This window comes from Lipotes vexillifer, unplaced genomic scaffold (genome assembly GCF_000442215.2).
Source record: "Lipotes vexillifer unplaced genomic scaffold, Lipotes_vexillifer_v1.1 scaffold871, whole genome shotgun sequence".
NCBI lineage: Eukaryota > Metazoa > Chordata > Mammalia > Artiodactyla > Lipotidae > Lipotes > Lipotes vexillifer.
Window position 1 is genome coordinate 463,480 of NW_006771782.1, and position 25,782 is coordinate 489,261.

The 25,782-nt window shown below is 42.6% G+C and overlaps 1 protein-coding gene across 1 annotated transcript in view; it reads right to left on the minus strand.

Moving 5' to 3' along the window:
• ADAMTS18 (ADAM metallopeptidase with thrombospondin type 1 motif 18) overlaps positions 1-25,782 on the minus strand; it is a 162,933-nt gene that overhangs the window by 80,303 nt on the left and 56,848 nt on the right. The window contains 4 exon segments of the mRNA XM_007447144.1: positions 1,467-1,626; positions 3,180-3,263; positions 3,531-3,724; positions 5,938-6,220. Coding sequence (XP_007447206.1) covers positions 1,467-1,626; positions 3,180-3,263; positions 3,531-3,724; positions 5,938-6,220 — 721 coding nt within the window.

The window sequence follows — 25,782 nt, forward strand, 5'->3', positions numbered from 1 at the left end:
AGTGTCTTATAGTTTTCTGCATACAGGTCTTTTGTCTCCTAGGTAGGTTTATTCCTAGATATTTTATTCTTTTTGTTGCAATGGTAAATGCGAGTGCTTCCTTAATTTCTTTTTCAGATTTTTCATCATTAGTGTATAGGAATGCCAAAGATTTCTGTGCATTAATTTTGTATCCTGCTACTTTACCAATTACAGAGAATTTGAAAAGCACAAAATATAAAAAATTCTAAAAGTCCAATCTACATTTTTTTTAACAAATTTATTTTATTTATTTATTTTTGGCTGTGTTGGGTCTTTGTTGCTGTTCTCGGGCTTTCTCTAGTTGTGGCGTGCAGGCTTCTCATTGAGGGGGCTTCTCTTGTTGCGGAGCATGGGCTCTAGGCACTCGGGCCTCAGTAGTTGTGGCTCGCTGGCTCAGTCATCGTGGCTCGCGGGCTCTAGAGCACAGGATCAGTAGTTGTGGCGCACGGGCTTAGTTGCTCCGCGGCATGTGGGATCTTCCCGGACCAGGGTTCGAACCCGTGTCCCTTGCATTGGCAGGTGGATTCTTAACCACTGTGTCACCAGGGAAGTCCACAAAAGTCTAATCTACTTTTATCTTTAATATATTATGAAGGATTATAAAGCACTTCAAGGAAAAATATAATTTGAGGAGAAAATGGGAGTAAATCATGTAAACTTTTCTCAGTACCCCCAAATTTTTACCATCAATCCGGACTATCAGTTGTGTCTGAAAAATATGGTTCCCACTGCCTGTTTCAGTACAGGAAGTTTTATTGGAACACAGCCATGCTCACTTGTTTACATACTGTCTTTTTCACTAATACAGCTGAAGTGAGTAGTTTCAACAGAGCTTATACGACACACGCAAAGCCTAACATATTTACTGTCTTGCCCTTTACAGAAAACATTTGCCCACCCCGATCTAGATGAGCATCAATTCATTTAAAAAAATTGCTGAATTCCTACTGTGTGCAACAGACTATACTAGAAAATATAATATAGATTTGAAAGATAGAGTTCTTACTCACTGTCTTGTACAAATATGGAAGAGCTGAGTCCTTCAAAGTTTAAGTAACTTTCTAAAAGAAGCGTGCTACCTAGGGGCATAGTTGAATGCCACGGAGACCAGTCAAGTTCTTTTCAGCTATCCAGTTCTGCAGTCAAGATGCTTATGGAATAACCTACAACTTGTGTAGTTAAATGACAATTTATCTCATGCCTGAAGGATCATCAAAAGGTTTAATAACGAAAAACACAACAGGAATAAAGTAAAGGGGTCCCCATTCCACACTGAGTTCAGTTAAAAAGAACAATATTCAGCAGAGGGTACAATGAACATACTCCACAATTTGCAGATTAAGTCTCCTTATGAAGAATCCTAAGGGCCACCCACCCAACAGAAAGTTTCCAGACTGTGTTTTTAGCTTACATGGGTGTGCATGAAGCATTTGCTCATATCATACCTAGAGTATCACATGGTTCGTTCTTCCAGGAACAGATATCAAATCCCGTGAGTAAGATGGCGTGGTCATGCCTCTTGCCATTCTTTCCAATGAGGGCAGACTGCCACTGACAAAAACTATTCAGAGATTGGTCTGCATGATGGTTGATCAATAATCCTCCCTATGGGAAACCCACACAAATTAAAGTGTGAATTTGTCACAGAGATGAGAATGTTGCATCATTCCATTTGTACAGGCAAACACAGAAGCATCTTGTTTCTGGGGGAAGGGTCAGCAGAGGAAAACATCTGAGCTAAGGCTGGACAAATTGGTGTTAAAAAAAAAAAAAAACTAAAAATATTTTGGGTAAATGCTCACAGTATTGATATAGTTACTACAGAGTTTCAGTAGTGTGCTTTATGACCAACTGTGTTTCTACAACAAATAAACTGGCATCAGTTAGAAACACCTTTGTTCATCTCACGCCGGTACCACATTTATAGAACTGTTACTAATTTTAGAACATAATTATTAACTAATGGGGATAAAGTTCCATGGCCTCTTCAACAAAGCATGAGGACGGTACTGATCATAGCTTATTTACCCCTAGGTCAAAATTTCCAGCCAAGGGCTCGGCACATCATAGGCTACACAATCCATCGATCAATCAAATGAAAGCTCACTGAATGGATGAAGAAACAAATAGCCACAATATTCTAAAGAGTAAGAAAGGACCTAGTCTTCAAATAATTTTTATCAAAATGTTTTCTCAGAACTATTGACTTGGGTCAAATTGAGGGTTTTTAGGCAAAATCTTTAATTATCAGTGAATTAGGACACTGCTGTCTTTGAGTCCTTGGGCAAAGTGTGAGTGCTAAGTTAGACAGAAGGGTCTCCCGAACAACACACACCTTTTCTGCCCTTCCAAAATTCTAAGAATAATGTGATACGTTGTTAACCTCTGTAGCGCTATAGACCTGGGCAGTTAGGTTCATTTTTGTCTGGTCTCTGACTCTCTGCTTTGTCCATTCATTACTGGAGTTACAGATGGAGAGGAAAAGCCTCAGGGGACTTAAAAATAGTTGTATTGGTAATCCCCACCTCAGAAAATACACTTGCAACATCAGAACACTACAAAGCAGTAGGTGCCATGCAACCTAACACTTTATTATATGTTGTGTCTCGCATCTCACTGTAAGCAGGTCAAGGGCAGTTAAATATTCCTTGTTCAGTTTCTGTAGTACCTAAGGTGGCTGGTTTTGGGAGACAGGAGGTTTACCACCAGAATTTTCAGATGACTTATTTTCAGTATATTTTCAAAATACCCTTTGTACCTACCCAGCATCTCCAACTTGCAAAATCCAGCTAACTTTTAAAGCTCTTACCAAATGCACTTTCCTTGTGAAGCTTCCGTAATATTTATATAATGTAATATCTATATTTTACTTTTGTATTCATATTATATATGCACATTTAATCATATTGGATATCACTGTATATTGAAAAATATATATTGCATATATATTTTGTATGTTTATATATAAATAATTATTTTGTGATGTTTCAGTATTTAAATGCACAACCCTATTAGACTGTACTTTCCTTGAGGGTAATTTGAAATTTTCAAATTTGAATTTCTAATGACAATGACATGGGTTGGCACACAGTAGGTGTTCAATAAGTGTATCCTGAATGGCAGGATGAATGATGAAGTAAATGAAGTTTGGCACTTACAGGTTCTTGTTCCAGAAGAATGAGGCTGACTACAACAATGTTTATATCACTTCCAATGGTCCCATCTTTAAAGAGGCTGGAAACCTGTTGGAACAAATTGAAATCAAACAAAAGTAAAAGAAACAAAACTTGAAAATTTCCAAAACTGCCAGAGGAGATCAGACATATATATAAGCATGTATGTTTTGATTTTACCAAATACATGTATGTACGAAGCCAATTTCCTCCAAATTTAATTTTTTTCTATAAAATCATGTGGCTACACCTGCTATTCAACCCACGCGAGGGAATTCCATGATTTTTAGCTATCTTGGAGAGGCAGGGGGTTGGGGTCCTGACAATCTCCCTTACCATGTTCATGACAGTGAGAATGTACGTGGTGACATTGGCCTTGCCATGCTTTTCCACCATTTTCTTATCTGCTACCACAAGGGTTTCCACGTTTAGGCCTTTGTGTGACTTTCCAGCTGATCTTCTGGGCCGCCCTGCGCTCCCGTACTCATCAAACATGAGATAGGTATCCTCTGTGGGAGGCTTAGGGGCATCTACAAGGAACAGAAGAGCATTTGGAGGGCTATCAGCAGAGATCATCCAGGGGAGACAGACAGAAATCTAAACAAGGGGAGGAGAGAGACCATGTAACCAACACTTCATTCATCTCCTGATAAATGATGCCACTGGTACCTGTCCTGGGGCTATGGACCTAATCTATGGTCAAGAGAGACTCTTTCAAAAGAAAGTTGGATGGATGGATGGATGGATGGATGGATGGATGGATGGACGGACGGACGGACGGATGGACCAATGGATTCAGTAACTCAAAAATGTTCTTCTAAAGAGTCGAAGAAAACAAGCTACAATTCTAGTTGGAAGAGTGGGTCAAGAAAAATCAGTATTGTGGGAAGGAAATGCTCATTTTATTTTATTGTTAAGAAACTGCAGAAACAAGACATTATCCTTTGCTTCTGAATTCATTATCACACTTTGTATATTATTTTCTAAATAAAATTTAGAAATATGTATCCTGTAGAACACTGCCCATGTTCTTGTTTCATCTACACAAACTTTAATGTAGCACAAAATAAGTGGTCAATAAGGGCTCTTTGACCTGATATTAATTTAGCTGCTGGGGAGACAGCATAGTCAGAAGTGCTATTTAAAGTGAATACTTTGTAACAGATAAGGTGCAGGCCTGGAGACTGGCCACAGTCTCTGAGCAGAGACCCGGAAGTACCCGTTGGATTAAACACGACCCCTTTAGTTAATGGACTGTGACAGATCCAAGGGTTGCTGGGAAGGAAAACGCATTTGAAAAGCTCAGGACAGTATGTACTACTAATATAGATATATTTTAATACTTTAACAACTGGTATAGTCATTATAGTGAAGTCAATGCTCCCCAGAGAGAAATTAAAACATCAAATCAGTGAGAGTTAGATGTAAAACCTCAAGTAGGCCATTCTGATAAAGGACTCTGAGTTTCAGTTTCCTCATCAATGAAAAGAGTATAATATCCAACCATAAGGTTTCTCTAAAGATTAGCTTTTACATCTCATATCAAATACATATCACTGCCACTATAAATATCATTACTATCATTAATTAATGCCACTACTATTATAAATTCATGCCAAATAGATGTTCTTTAAAAAGGATATTTCAGTTACACCCAAATCCCCCAAACCAATTAAAATGGTGGAAAGTGTCTTGCATTTTCCTCCTGATCAGCATGGCAGGGATACCACGTCCTCTTCTCCGTGGATATCACCTGGCTGCTCTGTCCAACTGGCTAGTCATGTGCTGCTCATGGCTCCTGAGACTTTGAAATGGGGCCGGTGCCACTGAAGGAACCAAATTTTTAATTTTATTTAATTCTTATTAATTTTATTTTACACTTAAAAAGTAATATTTGCTTCAGCTATTGAAAACCTTAAGCATATTTGGAACAGTCTGACTATGTAAAATCTACTTTTAAACTTGAACTTTAAATTTTATGAAATCGAGATACAGATTAAGTACTTCTGGTGAGAATTTATTGTCTGATTTGAAATTGTTCTCGAAGTGTTAATAGATTTCCAAAACTTAATATGAAAAAAGAATATAAATTACTTCATTTTAATTTGTTTTCATTGGTTATATTGATGACATGTTGAGATATTTTGTATATATTGTGTTAAATATATTATTAATATTAATTTACCCATTTAAACATTTTTTAATGTGGCATTTAAAAAATGTAAAATTACATTTGGGGCAGGTGTTATATTTCTATTGGACACTGCTGGTCTGAAAAATGCAGACGGTTGGGCCCGGGGCACAAACCAAGTCCAAGGGTCCTTAGGTTTCATCGCCACCTCCAATCAGGTGCCAGTATTCTTGTTAACTGGGAAGTCTTTCCCTCAAATCCTCAAAAGGAACACCCAACCACACCTGGGAATTCACCTCTGATTTCTTTCATCATTTGGAAGACTGGGTCCTTTTCCCACGGGTACAGAAACTAAAATAATATTGGGACCTTCGACTAAAAAGTAAAAGATGTTAAAAGAGGAAAACAAATCTTCCTAGTTTAACTTAGAAAAAATGATCACCCAGTTTTTGTCTGACAGGGATGATTTCTGGTTCATCTCCAAGATTAATTTCAGGGGGGGGCTTAGTGTAGCCCAGTTTTAACCTGCAAAGTCAGCACACCCAATGGCACTTGGGAAAACCTGTCGAGGGCCCAGAGAGGAACAGAACAAGAGAAAGTTTCCTTACATACATTTCTTGCGTCGTCCACAAAAATGCTGCTTTTGCAACCTTCCGTGGTGATGTTTTCTTTCTGGCCTCCAAGATGTGTGGGGAGTGCGACTTGGGGGGTGACCAGCAGAGTTCCCGCTGGAGCTCAGGTAGCCATGGCAACGCTGTACCTTCTCCTCTGCCGTCCTTTTGTATAGCACGTGAGGATGGTGGCCTGCAGGGGAGCTGTAGTTGTGCTCCTGGGCCAGGAGCTGAGGTAATGGCGAGATGAGGAATTCATTTTTTCGTGTCCTTATGAGACCTGACTAAAAAGCCAAACACAAAGAAAACATTAAGGATACCACGCATCCCTTTTTTGATGTGTTGATTTTCAGCAGCTGTTTATCGGCTTCTTCCCAGGGGCAGGCACTGTGCTAAATGCTTGGCGCGTATCATGTCGTTTTATTTGCACCACGAGCAGTGGCAACTGTTATTACCCCCATTTTACAGATAAGAAAACTTAGGCTATAGTTAAGTAGGAAAGCTAGTATTGGCACCCAGAATTCTCCACCTACTGGAGCAGGACTGTTAATTACTATTCTAGGCTGCCAGGCTTGATGTTTGGGAATGAAGGGCTAAGCCATGTAACATCCTGGGAGTCTCCACACCTAGGACGTGGCAGACACCGTGGTAAACACAGGACAGAGTGATGAACTGAAAAACAGCCCCACCCTGAAAGAGCTTATAGTGCAGACAGTGAAAACAAAGACATTCCATCTTGATTTCATAAGCGCTCGACAAAAGAAATAGCAAGGATTGCAAGGGGAGTGATTATCACTTATCTCCAAGTAGAGGTCTGGGGAATCCAATGGGTTGCACCATCACGAAGAGACATATCTGCTAAATTGAGAAGAAAGAGGGGACTGGGGCGAGCCCATCCAATCACAATGTCACTTTCAAACTCACGGCACAATACGTCTATCTTTGTACCTGATATTTCGGCCACGGCACACCCCTGCCTTGTTCCCTGCACGCTTCGTGCTCTCTCTTCTCTGCATTTGGCTTAGAATTTCCCTGATCTCCAGGCGCTGCTATGGAAAGTGTAGTCTGTGGACCAGAAGCTCCAGCCTCAGCCGGAGGTCTGGTTAGAAATGCAGACCCTTAGGTCTCTCCCGAGACCTGCGCACTCAGAATCTACATTTTACGTAGATCCCAGATAAATCTATCTGCCCGTTAACGTTTGCAAAGCACTGACACAGGCCAGCAAGTCTTAAACTTTGCTGAACATAGGAAACGCCTGCAGATCTAAATACACACACACACAGAGTCGCTCACTCCCAGAGAGAATCCCATAGCATCAAAAACCGAATCTCTTGTGACTCATGTATCACAATTTTTTTTAACTGCTCCAAGGATTACACCAAAGTACAGAGGTTGTGACCCAGTGCTTCAGGTCCCACCTTCTTCTTGTGCAGAATGGGGAGAATTCTTCCCGCCCTGACCACCTTTCAAGGGGAGATAAAATAACCGCTGCAGAAGCCCTTTAAACACTCTCAATCCCAGCAGTTTGCATGACTGACAATAACGAGTGAGTGAATCAACCTACATTCTCTGAGCGCAAGCGAGGTGCCAGGCCTTCAGGTAACTGCGAGCACATACCTGTGCAGGAAATACGCACACACAGCATGCAGTTTACTGGGGAGCCAGACACATAAATATTCAAGGATGTAAGGGGGGGTCAGGGTGAGGGCAGGTTACCAAGGGAACACAGATGCGTGTATGGGGTGGATGGGTGGCATCAGAGGGGCTGTCCCCAGACCTTATTTTAACCCTCTGTCATGATTCGGTTTCTCACTCCTAAAAGGAGTCCCAGAATGTGTGATGTGGTCCTGATTTTCCTTCCACTTCACAAGTCGGCTGCCTTCTTAAAGACTGTCTTCTGAGGACTTCCCTGGCGGTCCAGTAGTTAAGACGTCGCGCTTCCACTGCAGGGGTCGCGGGTTCGACCCCTGGTCAGGGAACTAAGACCCTGCATGCCCCGTGGCGTGGCCAAACCCCACCCCCCCTAAAACCAAGCCAAAACAAAACAAAACAAAAACAAAACAAAGACTGTCTTATGGTCTGCAGCACCAGCCTGATGCTTTCCTGCGTTCAGCAAACACACTGAGCATCTAATTCACAGCCCTGTTCTAGGCACTGGCACAAAGTCATGAGGCGGTTCACATTCCTGCTGCCACAGAGATGATGGGAGAATCAACTGGCAACAAAAATTTAAAGAAGTAAAATCTCACGATCCCAGAAATCCTGCCCACCCACCGCACCTTAGGCTGTATCTCAGAGCAGCCCGTCCCCCCCACCAGCCCAGTGCCAGGCTGGCAGATACTTTCATCCTTCATTTGGACACTTGCTATTGAATCTTCCAAATCCCCCATCTTCTCCAATATGGTCTCCTGACATTGGCCAGTGTCCTCGGCCAACATGAATCAACTCACTTCACGCGCCCCGGTATTCATCTCAAATCCGAATCCCTTTTCCTGGCCCACGAATCTCTCCACCATCTCCTTCCTTTGGAGCCTGGCAGCTGTGTCTGTCCCCTCTCCTTCATACCATCCTGAATAGGACACGTCTTTGACTTTTTCTTTTTTCTTTTTTGGCTGCGTTGGGTCTTTGTTGCTGCGCGCAGGCTTCCTCTAGTTGCGGCGAGTGGGGGCTACTCTTGGTTGCGGTGCGCGGGCTTCTCACTGTGGTGGCTTCTCTTGTTGCAGAGCATGGGCTCTAGGCGCACAGGCTTCAGTAGTTGTGGCACACAGGCTCAGCAGCTGTGGCGCATGGGCTTGGCTGCTCCGCCGCACGTGTGATCTTCCCGGACGAGGGATCAAACCCGTGTCTCCTGCATTGGCAGACGGATTCTTAACCACTGCGCCACCAGGGAAGCCCCAGAGCATTTACTTTTACAAGGGAAAAGTCCATGTGTCGGGGGCCTCCCTCTTTTACCAGGAAGGAGAGGTTGACTAAAACTCTAGAAATTCTTATCAACTGAGAAGTTTCCGCCTTAAATCTGCATCTGCGTAACAGCCATACCCTTGTTTACTGGGCTTTGCCTGATAGGCTCCCATAGCTGGAGATGGTATTTAAGGGGGCGGGGGATGACTTCGGCCTTTTGGGGGAGTTATTCAGCTTGCCTAGGCATCTCCCATGCACACAGGAGGTATACTTGTTATTAAACGTCTATTTGTCTTCTCCTGTTAATCTCTCCTTAATCACAGTTGGGGGCGTGGTCTCAGCCAAGAACCTAAAAGAGTAAAGAGAAAATTCCTTTCCTTGCCTACACACTCTTTTTTTCTTCCTTAACATCTTTATTGGAGTATAATTGCTTTACAATGGCGCGTTAGTTTCTGCTGTTTAACAAAGTGAATCAGCTATACATATGCATATATCCCCGTATCTCTTCCCTCTTGCGTCTCCCTCCCTCCCACCCTCCCTATCCCACCCCTCTAGGTGGTCACAGAGCACCGAGCTGATCTCCCTGTGCTATGCGGCTGCTTCCCACTAGCTATCTGTTTTGCATTTGGTAGTGCATATATGTCCATGCCACTCTCTCACTTCGTCCCAGCTTACCCTTCCCCCTCCCCGTGTCCTCAAGTCCATTCTCTACGTCTGCGTCTTTATTCCTTGCCTACTCTTAACCGAGTTCACACACACTTTTCCTTTCCCCTGCCATCGTCCTCCACAGACTCACTTGCTTGGCCTTCTGATGGCCTTTGCTTCGTCTTAGATTCAATACCATCTTCCCAGAGAGACAGGACTCAGGATGCTGCTGAAAACTACCCTCTCCACCTCCCGTATTTCAGGCCACAGTTTATTTGCTGTGTGTCCTACTTCAATGAAGGAAACAAAGAAAATGCAGACTTCCCACCACGTCTGATGTCCAGTTTAAACGTCCAGTTGTACACTGGCATCCCTGGTGTATGCCACACATCACCAACCAATAAATAATTGGCTATTATCCTACACACATTTGTGGAATAAGTGAACTGAAGACTCTCAGAGTGGAGGGGATGCTGGGGGTGGGCAAGCCAGCAGCCTCCTCCCTTTCCAGGCAGGGAAGCCAGAACTGGGAAGCGACATGTTCAAATTCATAAAAACCTTGAACTCCTTCTATATTACAGATTTTGTAAGCAGACCGGTTATGGGGACCCTGGAGAAAGAGAACCAGGCATGGCTTTCTTGACATAAGAGAAGTCATCTTGGCCTAAGCCATTCTGTGATCTAAGCCTGGCCACCATGCTTGCCCTTGAACAGGTTTCAGTAGCCAATGATTTTAAGGGAACAAAGGAATGCAGGAACAGAGGAAAGGCAGTCAAATAACAGTGCAGTGATAAGGCAGAGTCCTAGTTCCTCCTCAAGGGATATACATAATTTTTGTCTTTGAGTTCTGCAGGAACTAAGACCCCAACTCAGGTGGAGGGTGGAATGATGACGCTGACCCTCCTGACCTCAATCAACTAAAGCTTGCACTCTGTTGACCCTGGCGCCCAATTCTGTGCTGAGTTCTTCTCTGCTCTGCATGAATACGCATGTACCCCGAGCTTCAAACTTTCCCAACTGTGCGGTTCAGGGATACGCTGCTTTGGGAAGGACCCCCAGTGTTCTCCTCACTTGCTGCAAGTAGTAATACCCCCTTCGCTTGGTTGTGTCTATTGGCTGGACACCCACCAAGACGCGAATCCAGTTTGGGGGTAGCAGTGTAAAGGCAGGAGCCCGCCCTGTAATACCTTAGTTAAACTTCACAGCCACCCTGTGAGCGACTCTCTGCTGGGAGCCCAGGTAGGATTCAGGCCCCCTTTCCCTGAGCAGGGCCCTCACAACTAAGCCCGGCCTCCCAGTGCCCTCACCTCGCCAAGCTGTGGGAAGACAAAAGACCCCATTTACAATCCCCAGCAGACAGAGTGAACAGTTAAAGGGGGAAAAAAAAAAAATAGGGAATTATCCATGAAAGCTCTGCAGCCTTGCTAACTTCCTAACTTGGTTAAACTCATATCAAAGCCTTAAGCCACTCAACTGCCTTAACTGGACTAACCGGTTTAGAAGCTTTCTGTTTTCTCTTTATTTCTGGAGAACTGTAGGCAACTCAAATGCAGAGTGACAACTTCTGCATCAAGAAAGCAATAAAAAAAAAAACTGGCATCTTATATTGGGACAACACTTGGGGTCTAAACAACCCTCTATATTACAGTTTAGGGCAACTAGGACAAAACTTCAGAACAATTCTTTACAGCAAAACCAGCATTTTACAGGGCTGGATATTAAGGAAGAAAAAATATGCTTTTTGGGGGTTTAGTTTGATGGAAAACAGTGGAGACTAACCAAAAATACATTTTATAGTTTAAAAATATAAACCCAGTACCTATAAAAGGAGCCATCTGTTTAACTGTACAATGTATGAAGCGTTTTGAGTGACTGAACACAGGTGACATTCTGACAAAATGTGGCTTGGAAGGTGGATCTGTGGTCCCATGGGCTTCCAACTAAATGGGAGAAGCAGGGATGAAACAAGTAATGATCACAACTGGGTAGGAAATATTCCTTTGTGTCAAGTATGAAGGAAAACAAGCAGGGTTCTACGAGAGAAAGTAACAGAGTGAGGGGAGAGGGGAGACTGATTTTGGAAGGTTTTCAGGAAAAAAAATTTTTAATTGAAATATAGTTGATTTATAGTTCTTCAGGTATACAGCAAAGTGATTCAGTTATACACACACACACACACACACACACACATTCATATATACGTACATACATACTCTTACCATGTTCTTTTCTATTATGGTTTATTATAGCATATTAAATATAGTTCCCTGGGCTAGATAGTAGGACCTTGTTGTTTATCTATTTTATATATAGTAGTGTGTATCTGCTAATCCAAAACTCCTAATTTATCCCTCCCCCCACCCCCTTTCCCTTTCGGGAACCATAAGTTCGTTTTCGGAAGCTTTTTTTTTTTTTTTTTGGTGGTACGCGGGCCTCTCACTGTCGTGGCCTCTCCCATTGCGGGGCACAAGTTCTGGACGCGAAAGCTCAGCGGCCGTGGCTCACGGGCCCAGCTGCTCCGCGGCATGTGGGATCTTCCCGGCCCGGGGCACGAACCCTTGTCCCCTGCATCGGCAGGCGGACTCTCAACCACTGCGCCACCAGGGAAGCCCTGTTTTCAGAAGTTTTTTTGAGGACAGGTATTTTCAGAGACCAGAAGCCCTTTCCTGGTTCATGCAGGGGGAACCTAGAAAGAACTATGAGGTGGACAGCTCAGAACTGAGGACAGGAGAAGCTGGCCAGGCAGAGGAGGCTGGTGGAGACCTAGAGGTCCGCTCAGCAGAGGCTGCAGCGTGAGGATACCCTTAGGCGTCCCCTAGGCTAGAAGGACAGGAAAGGCCCCAGGTTCATGGAGATGTGGGTGCAATAAGCTGAGAGCTGCTCCAAGCTCCCCTTCTGGACTGAATACTGTCCCCACGTGTTCAACCTTTTCCATCAATATGGTTCAATCTCTTCCAGTCAATATGGTTCAATCTCTTCCAATTTAAAGACCTAGAAATTCAGTCCTGTAGTTCAGCTGCTAAGTTTAAAAATTCAATGGATAATGACCAAGAGTCAATAATATATTCAGATCAGATTTTTTCCATTTTATAGTTTTAAAAAGGAGACACTGTAAGAGAATATGTTTTATTTGTTAGCAGTTGTTTCCTATTTTAGATTTCAATGGCCTAAATTTTTCTCAAAGGACTCATGTCAGGTACAAATCAGACTTCAAGAAATTTCCCTCAATTTCCATTTAAAACTCCCTCCCTGGAGGTCGTATTTGAACTCTATCAAAGGCTTTAGATTTAACAGAAAAATGGAGACTGCAGATTCTAGAAACAGTTGATGAGTTAAGTGCTGGTATGAAGGCACAATTTTTTTTAAAAAGTTCGGAGCTGGGCTTCCCTGGTGGCGCAGTGGTTGAGAGTCCGCCTGCCGATGCAGGGGACAAGGGTTCGTGCCCCGGGCTGGGAAGATCCCACATGCCGCGGAGTGGCCTGGCCCGTGAGCCATGGCCGCTGAGCCTGCGCGTCCGGAGCCTGTGCTCCGCAACGTGAGAGGCCACAGCAGTGAGAGGCCCGCGTACCGCAAAAAAAAAAAAAAAAAAAAAAAAAGAAAGAAAGAAAGAAAAAGTTCGGAGTGAATAGCCTTAAAGATCAATGAAAATTAGGACAAGACAAGCTCCCTGAAAGCAGGGTCTGTGTGTTACGTGACTTGTATCCCAACACTTACACACATTAAATAATCAAAAACCAAAGACTTAATGGGTTCATGAGGTTTGTTAAAAATGAAGCAGAACTTCAAATGAAATAATAATTGAAAAAGAACTCCACAGGCAGTATCATTAATCTATTTCTATTTTTAGTAAGGACTAACTGACAGAACAACAAAGTAGCCCCCGTGAGGCTGGCTGGAGAAGTAATGGCAAAGACATGTATTTGCGGTTATCGATAATCAAATTATTTTTCACTTAAAAATTTTTAACGTATCTCCAGCTACAGCAACATAAAAATACTGTGACTTCACTGAAGGCATCACTTTCGTTTACGACAACATGGATGGACCTAGAGGGTATTATGCTAAGTGAGATAAGTCAGAGAAAGACAAGTACCGTATGGTCTCACTTATATGTGAAATCTGAAAAACAAATGAAGAAACATAATACAGAGTCACAGAAACAAGAGTCACAAATACAGAGGACAGGTGGTTGCCAAGCGGAGGGGGAGAGAAATATGTGAGGGCTATTAAGAGGCCCAAACTTCCAGTTACTAAATAAATGAGTTGTGGGTATGAAAAGTACAGTCTGGGGAATATATAGTCAATAATTATGTAATATCTTTGTATGGTGAGGGATGATAACTAGTCTTATTGTGCCGATCATTTTGAAATGTATAGAAATACTGAATCACTGCTGTGTTGTGGGTCAATTTTGCTTCAAAAACAAATTCAAAAAGAAAGAGATCCAATGAGTGGTTACCAGAGGCAAGGGGTTGGGGGGAGGAAGAATTGGATGAAGGCTGTCAAAAGGTACAAACCTCCAGTTATAAGATAAATAGGTACCAGGGATGTAATGTATGACATATAAATATAATTAACACTGCTGTATGTTATATATGAAAATTGTTGAGAGTAAATCCTAAGAGTTCTCATCACAAAGGAAAAATCTTTTTCTATTTCTTTAATTTTGTATCTATATGAGATGATAGATGTTCACTAAAGTTACCGTGGTAATCATTTCATGACGTATTAAGTCGAACCATTATGGTTTACACTTTAAACTTAGGCAGTTCTGTGTGTCGATTATATCTCAATAAAACCGGGAGGAAAAAAATAAACAACTTTAACTCCCAGTGGAGAGGGAGAGGTGAAGACGTCACATTCTTAAACAAACAAAACAAAACAAAAAACCCACTCTTTTGTCTAAATAATAGTACTAAATAATAACTGATTTGTTGTCCAACGTATATGAGGACACTCCAAAGGAGAAATCTCAGTTCAGAATAAGCAAAAAGCTTAAGAAATGTCATCAGTATGAAACAAAATTCCACCGTCCAGGGGTTCGGGAAGGAGAAAAAGAAAGCATCAAAGAAATGAAAGACCAGGAAGTAAGGAAAAGTCCGAGAAAGACTTTAACTGAGGAAAACCATCGGCAATAGAATATTTTAGGATTTTGTGAAGTAACAAATATTATCAAGGTAAAATGGCATGGTACGAGGACAATGCATGAAGGGAAGCCCTCAATATAAAAAGGGAAGGGTTTAGAGGTAAAATTTAAGCTCTGCTGCTTGGTAGCTGGGCTTAAGCATTCTGAACTTCTGTTTGCTTTTATTCCCCTTCTTTTTCCCATCTGTGAAATGGGAATAAAAGTATCCCTACCTTGGGGGTTTCTCATTGGTTAAATAAATGAATATTTATCAGGTACTGTGCTCAGTAAATGCTAACATAAAAAATAGTGCCATAATGACTGTTAAAAAGAAAATTAGGGACATGAGAGTATATTTAAAAACAAACAAACAAAACAGGTTCCAGGTGAAAAACATGTGGAACCATTTCCAGTCCCATGATCAGAGAAGAGACAAAATCTGATAAAATTTTGCCAAGAGCATGTGGACCCTGATAACATCCTCAGTTCTCTAAAGTACGTAATTCTAAGAAACTGAAATCGAATTTTTTTGCCATATGCATCTACACATGCAGAGCTGGATTAACAGACAACAGGCCCTTACACGTGGACACACACTTTGAAAAAAGAATGTGTGTTCAGGATTCCCTATGACCGTCAAAGGGGAAAAAAATCTCATACGCTGGGAGGAAAAAACCAAAAATATATATGTCAACAAAAATCTAGCATTTCTCATCCATTCACTGAGGTTAATATGAACATCAATGGGACTCACACTACAAATACGATTTAGAAGGGAATTTATGTTTTCCAGAGTCATATACATGGTAATCTTTCTTCAAAAAACTGTAAAGCCCAGTCCATAAAAATTTAATCAGATACCATCAATATCCCCAAATTCCTCACAGCCTGGTGAGAGAGGAGGGGGTATGATGCTAATAAGAGCCACAACTTATTTTCAGTCCTGTGATGGTTAAGTGCCCCTTTCAGCTTTTCTCTTATCTCCTGAGGAAGTTTACATACCTCTCAAGAACAAACCTCTCATTTTCCAAGTCCCTGATTTGTAAAGCAACAATAATAACAGCACTTCCCTTATCGGGTTTTTAGAGAATTAAGTGAGTTAATCCTTTTAAAGTGCTAAGAACAGCTCTTGGCAAGAAAACACTCAAAATGTGTTCACTGTTGTTATAATTATTATATTTGATTATCTGAGGGAACAGAGCAGAGAAGCCGGGCCTTGTTCTAACAGTGTGTATAAAAATTCTCCCCTTCAACTGGACCTGAAATTCTGGGAAGTGGAATCAGTGTTCGGTTAATGAGAAAAACAGTGAAAGGACTGAACAAGGCTTTAAGACCTGAAAAGAGACATATTAATGAAATTCTTGCAAACATAACTGAAGGTATTTAAAGACAGAGGTGAAATCATGAATTTTTCGACCTTGGAGAAATGCTGGAATTCTAGGTTTTGGTCTTGACTTGGTGGTGGGTTCTGATGGGGATGGGAAAGAGAGGTGGGAAATGAAATCACGGACTGCTTCTCTACAGATCCTTTTTGTGCCCATCAACTTCTCCACAATGTTCTTTACTTAAATTAAGTCTATGCTTAGTCCCTTCTGAAAAGCCAACCTCTTACCCACCTGCCCTCCTTGAAAAGAGACAATGTCATGGAGTAAAAGACGCTTTTGATCAGCCTTAAAGACTAGATGGACGGTTGATGCTGGGAGAAAAAAGAAAAAAAAGCAAAGTAGACTTTCTGGAGCATAGGGTAGAAGGCACCATAACTGTGGACTAGCGTTCTCACATTACAGCTGGCCATCTGTTCACATGGGACAGGTAAGGGCCCACCTCCTCCCAGTGAACACCTGAGCAGATCACTCCAAGCCGTTCAAGAGATGCTCACTGAGCACTAGGCCTGTGGTACACGCAGCTGCATCACTGTGCAAAGATGATTTACCCAGGTGACCCCTGACCTCAGCCAGGCAGGTAGAGCCTCCACCTACTCTCAGTCCCTGTGGCTTTCTGAATCACACTGATAATGATGGATTTGAAGAAAGGTCCAAAAATCTTGCTGCAGGAGCTCTTAGAAATGCCTGGCTTTTTTCTTTCCTAGCCAGGGACTGACTTCTTCAAATACTCCAGTAGGCTCAAAATAAATTATCCTTTTCTTTCACTTACAGTAACCAAATCTGGCTCCCAAATAATATTAACTAAGACGGCTTTGACCGTATGCGATGGTTTATGCTACTGACTCAAAGATGAACCGACTCAGCCCCTTTCTTCAAAGCATTTCAGCCACAACCATCTTTACTGGTAAAGATTATGCCATTCAAGCAGCTCTAAAGAGATATTCATAACATGCTGAACAAACTTTTTTATTTGGCGAATTAACAATCTAGTGAAATAAACACTTAATGACTTCGACAGTCCAAATCTCATGAGACTGGAATACAGTGGTTCACAACTCAACATGGGGATGAGAGGTATATGCCAATTCTGTCCAACTCATCCCTGTGCCCATTCTCAGAAGGGTAAATACGTCTAAGAAACTATTTTTTTAAAAACAATTTATTAATATCAAAATGGTTGACACATTTACCCTGGTCTAACTGTATAAATTTTAGTATGAATTTCAAAAAAAATTAAATGCACACATGCTCAAAAGTGCACTCAGTCTGTATAAGCAGTCACAATCTATGGTTCAACATTTATAAATTAATCCAAGTGGTTTAATCATGATCCGTAGGTGTTGGGGAGTCTCTCTCCTTCTCTCTCTCTCCATCTTCCTTTACTGCTCCATCTGGAGGAACAGTTCATGATTTCCTAAGTACCAGACTCTGTGCAAAGCATTCTACCTGCAAAATCTCATCTCACCCCTAGAGCAGTTCTATTTGATGGGTACTTTTATTTACCTCTCGATATTCCAGGGCTGTCTGAGTCCACAGGCTTCCCTCACTCTTAAACACACATCCTGCTAGGAGTCAAGAAAAGTTCCAGAAACACTGTCATTGAAATTTGCTAGGAGGGCAGAACTCAGATGTTCACACACACACACAACACACACACACACACACACACACACGCACACACACACATACACACAGGTCAATATGTGAAGTGATGGATGTATTAATTCAATGAGGGGAATCCTTTGAGTGTATATACAAGTCATGACATTGCATGTTTTAACTATCTTATGTGAATGAAAAATGTTGCTTGCCGTATCAGTAAACAAAGGATGCTGCAGCTATCCAGCCATCACATGACAGCCGCCCCCATGGTGAGCCCTGAGGAAACTCAGGATGGAAACAGGACCCCCCGCCATCAAGCAGTCAGCCACTGTAGCCACCCCCAGTGATACCCCCTGAGGAGACTTGATGAAAAAGCACAGGATGCTGGCCCCAGAGAGCTGAGGTGCACATCAAAGGAAAGATTTCAACGAGCCCAGACTCTTGCATCTCCCCATACATGGAAAAGTGCTAAGTTCCTTAACTCACGATGTCTGGTTTTCTTTAATTAATAGTCATCTTCTGATGTTCCATCTACCTGGTCTTTGTTGCAAAAACTCCTATATATCCAGGCTCCTCCCTGACCTCTTTGGGACAATCTCTCAGAGCGATCTGAGATGCTGTGTGCCCGGCTTAAGTCCTCAGTTTTGTCTGCCAATTAAAACGTAATTCTCAACTTTTAGGTTGTGCAATTTCTTTTCAGTTGATGTGTACATTTCTATTTGTCAATTATACCTCAATAAAGCTAAATAAAAAAGGAAAAGAAAGATTCCAGAGAGGATATAACTTTCTGCAGGGCGTAGGGTAGCAGCCCCAACAACTGACTCTTAAGAACAAAACACTTCCAGGCACGCTTAACCTAGGTCCTAACTCCCTGTCAATTACTTTTTACTTCCATTTCAGAGGGACCTGAAGGACACAGAGAGATGGCCACAAACTCAGACCTTCCAGAAATGGAGGCTGGAAGCTGGAGGCAAGTGGCACTAAAATCAGAGACTCATCCTTTTGGCTTCTCCTCTCCATTTTCACCCCAAAGAGAGGGTGCTGAACGGTGTTCACTGAGAAAGCATCTCCACGAATCTGGAGAAAACTGGCTCAACCTTCAAATGTGGCCTTACTGGACAGGCCTGATCTAGTTCTAATTACACCCTGCAGTGCTGTGGTTTGCTCTCTCCTAGTGCACAGCAAGTACTTTCCGCGCAGTGTTGGGCTCTTCTGCTTTGCAACAGCTATGTCACACCCTGGACGTCATAGGCAACTCGTACGTCTTTGGGAGAGATCTACACAGAGTAATAAGGAAGAGAAAGCATATCTTCCCAGCCCCTCAGACAGCCAGCTATACCTTGACAATCAACAAGAAAGACAGATGTCAAAGCTACACGACCCTTACAAGCAGTGCCGTCATGAAGATTTTCTCTTCTAGGGGAGACTAAGGTAGGAGCCATCTGACAGCTTTGTGTCACATGATCCTCTGCTCCAGCTCTCTCTCAAGAATCAGATCATTTCAAAGGGAGCTTAAGGAAGGATGTCATTTGGGAAACACGTGACTGCTGTAACGGCTGTTGGTTAATTGTGAGTGACCAAGTAGAGACAGCTAGCATGTCTGGATTTAACAGAAACCAGATGTGCCACAAACTTCACGTGGGACCATGCAGTCAACCTTTCCCCCAGATCATTGGAGGCTTTGGTGCTGTGTCTGCTAATAACAGTCCTCCTCCGTCACATGTCATGTCAGCATCCTCTGGAAGACGGGGGACGGGGTGTGCTAAATGTCTGCGAGGAGATGTTCAGAACTAATATCCAAGTTGCGTTTTTTAATGTCAATTTCAGAATCTAAATTTGGGCTCCCAACCTCACTATCCCGTCTTCTTCAAACAGTGTCCTACAGAACGCAGAACTACGCGGTTCACAGTGCTAACAACATCGATGTACGAGGGACCCCTAAGCTCCAAACTCTGTCCTTCTGTGTTCTCACTCCAGCTTAGTCCTGTATCACCCCAGGTGGAGAATAAAGCAGTGACCTCCTATCTCATCTCTCTGTTGGCAGTCCCCACTCTCTTCTGCTCCGAAATTACTTTTCTAAAGCATCACTTTGAACAGGTCACATCACAAGATGAGTGCCAGAACAAGAAATGTGGATTTCAAACCACTTTGAAGTCCAGTCCCCGGTAGCCTTTCTATCCATCTCCTACCCTCTTTTACTGAACTCCAGGTACGTTGGCTCCATTGCTGCTCCATCAACAGGATAGCCAACCCATGCAAGGAACTTGGTGATTGCTGTTTTGTGTGTCTAGAACGTTCCTCTCCCAAATACTTCAGTTCATTTAGATTTCTGCCCAAAGGCGACCTCTTTGAACCATCCTATAAAAATAAAGCAGACCTCTCCATCTCAATCAGCTTTATTTTCCGGTACAGCCCTTATCCCTACTTGACGGTCCATCGTGTAGCTGTTCGCTTATGTGTTTATCGTCTGTTACTCCTGTTAGCTCCCTAAAGCCTAGGGCTTGTCTCTCTCTTGCTCATTTTCATATGGTCGGCGTTTGGCACATGGTAGGTGCTCTGTAAATATCTGTGGAATTAATTAATGAGCTAGGAACAAGGAAACATGCCTTGGTACGAAGGGAGACAAAAAGACACCGAAGCCTGCACTTAAGGATGCTCCTACAACAGGAGACAAACATATAACCAACTAATCAGACATACTGTACCTTTTTCAAATCAGATTCATCTGATTTGCCTGCCTCTGGAGTAGGCTTCTCCATCATCCTGCAATGAATGAGGGAACACGCAAAATTCTGCGGGAGTGCAAACTCAGGGCACACCACCTCTTGAGGATGATATTGTAACTCTTGGACAGTGAGGGACAACTGAAGGTTTTGAAGGAAAAAGCCCTAAGAATCGATCTATGGAATAGAAAACTGGTTGGACCCAAGTTGTTGGGACTCTCTGCCTCCTGTTAATGGTGAAAAAGAAACTGATTAGACACTTTGTATTCTGCCTGGCATTATTGGGAAATATGCCAAAAATTTAGAGAAGAAAATTACATAATGAGCATATATTAACTGACATCTGGTTTGTCAATTCTTACTAGGCACCATCTTTGGCTTCAAGTTTCTTTTTTAAAAGAGCCTAAATATTATTAGCTAGAGGTATGCAAGCACTGAAACCTAAACTCTCAGTGTCAATTAAGATGAACACTTCATATAAGGTGAGTATCCCTGGTTATCAAAATTCTAACTGCTCACTATCTGAAAATAATTAATACATTATTGGTATCACTTGCTATTTAAATTCTCACTATCCAAATTTCTTCAGTTTCTGAGTTTGGAGAGTAGAGTATTTATGTAGTTGGTGCTTAGTACGTGTTTGCTGAAAATAGTGATTCTCCTACGACGAAGACTTGACATGGGTCTTATGATTCAGCTGGAGCTGTATGAATAGTGTCTGCTGTATTTACAAGATAGTGGAGCAACCGTTTTTGGAATAAGTGATGCTCCTCCATTCTCAAGGCGGCTGTCTGCTGACGCACAGCATTAGGAAGACACATGTTTTTACTTGTTTCTCTAGTGGTGATGGTTTATGTCAAACTTTCCACCCCACCTTTCCCCACCTCCCTTGGAACGGACAGCATTCATTTGTTAAAAAGACAGCTGGAGCTGGAAGCCATGCCAGTAACCAGCTGTTAGTGATGTGATGACGTCCGCCACGTGATGGCATCCCATTGGGCAGCCACACAGAGGCTGGATGATTGACTGGACTTCCCAAGTTTTCCCAGGGGTGGGGTGTGACAGCCAGAGACACCACATTGGAAACGCCTGGTCCCAATTTTCCTCAGTTATTTATCTTCTCCTTTCCCTCCTCACCCCCTGCCTTAAGGTAAAACCAAGGAAAATAATCACGGGATTATGGGGTGTTAGCAATTGTGTACTTCACCCCCCTGATTTTACAGAGAAAGGAAATGGGATCAAGGGAGAACAAAGGAGGTAGCCAACGTCTCACAACTGATGAGCAGCAGATGGTTTAGTTTCTCGTATACCTGATGAAGAGACTGGACTTGATGATTTAAGGGCCCTTCCACATCTGACGTTCTTTTCTTTTTATCAGTTGGTATGACACGCAGGTAACTTAACTGTGATGTCAAATACAATTTCCGCACAGGATAGCAAACTCACTTGAGAGCGTGGTACACACATAGCGAGGAACGATATTCGTTGATTGTGTCGCCTAATAGCCGAGCCCTTTTAGAGCCCTGAGGTCCGATCTTCAACCCAGCTGAACACCCAGCTTAAAGATGAAGACACGTGTGCCCAACTCAGCCCTTCTAGAGTCTGAATGCCTAGGGTTTGAAAACCAATCTTCTAGAACAGAGACTACAAACTGATGCCTCCAGGCCCAGCCTGGCCCTCAGCAGGATTCTTTTTCCCCGGCTTTACTGAGGTATAACTGACAAATAAAAATTGTATATCTTTAAGATGTACAACACGATGTTGTGATATACAAATACACTGTGAGATGATTACCAAAATCAAGCTAGCTAACATACCCATCATGTCAGAGTTCCCATATAGTTTGTGTATGTGCTGAGGACACTTAAGATTTACTCTCTTAGCAAATGTTAAGTTTACAATCCAGTATTATTAACTATAGTCACCATGCTGTACATTAGGTCCCCAGAACCTATTCATCTTGCCTGAGTACCCTCTGACCAAGATCTTTGCATTTCCCCTCCTGTCCCTGGCAACCACCGTTCTATTCTCCGATTCTCTGAGTGTGACTTTTTTAGATTCCACAATAAGTGACATCATACGGTGTTTGTCCTTCTGTGTCTGGCTTATTTCATTTAGCATAATGTCTTCCAGGTTTATCTATGTGGTTGCAAACGACAGGGGATTTCCTTCCTTTTTATGGCGGAGTAATATTCCATTGCATGTGCTCCTGTGTGTGTGTGTATTTTCTTTATCCACTCATCCATCGACGGGCACTTCAGTTGATCCCACATCTTGGCTATTGCGAATACTGCTGCAGTAAACATGGGAGTGTAGACATCTCTCTGAGATCCTCGTTTCATTCCCTTCAGATATATACCCAGAAGTGGGATTACTGGATCACAGCTCTGTTTTTTGAAAAAATTCCATATTGTTTTCCTTAGTGACGGTACATTCCCATCAACAGTGTTCTTTTTCTCCACGTCCTTTCCAACACTTGTTATCTCTTGTTTTTTGATAATATCCATCCTAACAGGTGTGAGGTGATACCACATTGTTGTTCTGAGTTGCATTTCCTTGATTGGTGACGTTGAGCCTTTTTTTCATAGCCCTGTTGGCCATTTGTATGTCTTCGTTTGAGAAATGTCTATTCAGGTCCTTTGCCCATTTTTTCATCAGGATATTTGTTCTCTTGCTATTGAGTTGAGTTGCTCACATATTTTGCACATTAACCAATTATCAGATGTACGTGGTACAGATATTTTCTTTCATTCTGTAAACTGTCTCCTCACTTTTTCCATTGGTTCCTTGGCCGTACAGAAGCTTTTCAGTTTGACGCAATTTCATTTGTCTGTTTTTGCCTTTTTTGCTTTTGGGGTCATATACAAAAATTCATGGCCCAGACCGACGTCAAGAAGCATTTTACCTGTATTCTCTTCTAGTAGTTTTACAGTTTCTGGTCTTATTTTTAGGTCTTTAATTCATTTAGGTTCACTTTTGTGAAGATATTTCCACGCATGGATGGATATTCTTTGAGGAGACAAGCACTGGAAACTTCTACTCCACCACCTTGTTGACATAACTCCTCCTCAGTGGGTTTTTTTTTTTTTTTGCGGTACGTGGGCCTCTCACTGCCGTGGCCTCTCCCGTTGCGGAGCACAGGCTCCGGACGCGCAGGCTCAGCGGCCATGGCTCACGGGCCCGGCCGCTTCCCGGCACGCGGGATCTTCCCGGACCGGGGCACGAACCCGTGTCCCCTGCATCGGCAGGCGGACTCTCAACCGCTGCGCCACCAGGGAAGCCCGCTCAGTGGGTTTTGTTGTTCAACTCTGTGTTAACGTTTTCTCCCGTGTAGGAATTTGAACCCAATATTGTCATTTCATCCAATTATTCAAGGAAGTCAGAAATTCTAATGTGTATGTACAGCTATTGGGCAACTGCTAAGGAGTGGCTGCCCCGCAAGGATACAGGATACTTTCCAGTTTTTCACAGTCCCCACCACTCCCCACTGTCCCGTGTCCCTCACAACACTACTAGTCTGGTTCTTGCGGACATCTGCCTTTGTGACCTCTGCCCCAATTCAACCTACATTTGATGAATGGCTTGTATAAGAGTCACGTCTTATTTTCCAAGGCAGTTCTTTATCCTTCTTTCACACCCTGCCAGATCGCCTAGGACAAGGCTAACTCCAGAAACTTGTCACACATAAACCTAATAACTGAGGAATATACCTGAGTCTATACTGAGCAAAAAGAAAAAGAGCTGGGATCCTGAGTCTGGACTTAAATTCAAGTTCTCACCCAACACATAAAATCTTTGCAACCTTGCATGACCGACCTTAGTCTGAGCTTCCTCATCCATAAAATGACAATAACAGAATTCTAATTTTTAGCATTGCTTGGGATGACATTAGGAAACGCCTGGAAAGCACACTGCTTGGTGACAGACATTCATGAGGCAGGTAGATAAACACAGCTTTCTTAGAAGGCTGGAATAGAAGCCTAGTTTATTTACCCTGTGAGGTCTGTGAGTTTGCAAATACTCGGTACCTTCATGCAGGAAACAAACTACAGAAGCCTGCAATTGGGTAAACATTTCTTCTCTGTGAACCAAACTTGCCTTCCGTAGCATCCAAATTACTACTCTAAACAGATGCTGGGGATGGAGGAGGGAGCCTGGGGGCAAAAATAGCAAAGGACTGTTTGCCTTCAATTAAGCGAATACCCTCCATCCAGATTCAGCTTCAGAAAGACATAAAAGACACAGGATGTAAGGCAAACGCATATTTTGTTAACTCATTAACCTATAACTGAGGGATTACCTGAGCGTACGCCGTGATTTCCAAGTTTTTCCTCACACTCTCACAGATTTCCTAGGCTTATCCAACCTCCATGCAAGTTCCCTTCCTGTTACAAGCACAGAGTAGCAGGAAGACAGGAAGAGGTTTTCTTACCACATGTTGGGTCACTTCCATCTCATGGCTAGTAGTTACAGATTAGTCTGTCACGGGCCATGGATCAGTTTACAAAGTTATTATATATAGAATGGACAAACAAGGTCCTACTGTATAGCACGGGAAACTATATTCAACATCCTGTAATAAACCATAATGGAAAAGAATATGAAAAAGACTGTACATATATAAATGCATAACTGAGTCACTTTGCTGTACAGCAGAAATGAATACAACATTGTAAATCAACTACACTTCAATAAAATTAAAACAAACCAACCAACCAGGTAACTAGGTTCTTGGAAGCTATCTCAAAATCGCGCTGTTTAAGAGTGTACACACGAAGACGGCTCTATTGTGACTCAGCTGCTGATGCTTCACACACTGCAATTTACTCCACAACCCATGCTTTTATTTTAATGTAAAGCAGTTTAAAGTGAACTACTCCTGCTGTCACACCTCTCCTTTAATCAGAGATTACAGACTGCATATCAGTGGTTTACCATGATCACACTGAGAAAATCAGTAGCAGGATGCTGAGTTCTTTAACTTCTGCCAAAAAGAGTTTTATTTGATTCTGCAACCATAGCTAAGATAACGTGAACTGAGATTACAGCTAACATCTTTACACTGATCCATCAACAACCAAGACTATGAGTAGAATTATAACTTTGCTCTCCAGCAGTTTCTTTATTTACCTGATGGCTGCTGCCTTCACTTGGGTGCTGTGGACTCGTCTACAGAGCTTGAGTGAGAAAGATGGCGCCTGCTCTTATATTCTTTTTGTTTTGTTTTGTTTTGTTTTATTTTTGGCCATGTTGGGTCTTCGTTGCTGCGCGCCGGCTTTCTCTAGTTGCAGTGACCGGGCGCTACTCTTCATTGCGGTGTGCGGGCTTCTCACTGCGGTGGCTTCTCTTGTTGTGGAGCATGGGCTCTAGACGTGTGGGCTTCAGTAGTTGTGGCACATAGGTTTGGCACATAGGCTTCAGTAGTTGTGGCATGTGGGCTCACTAGCTGTGGCTCGCAGGCTCAA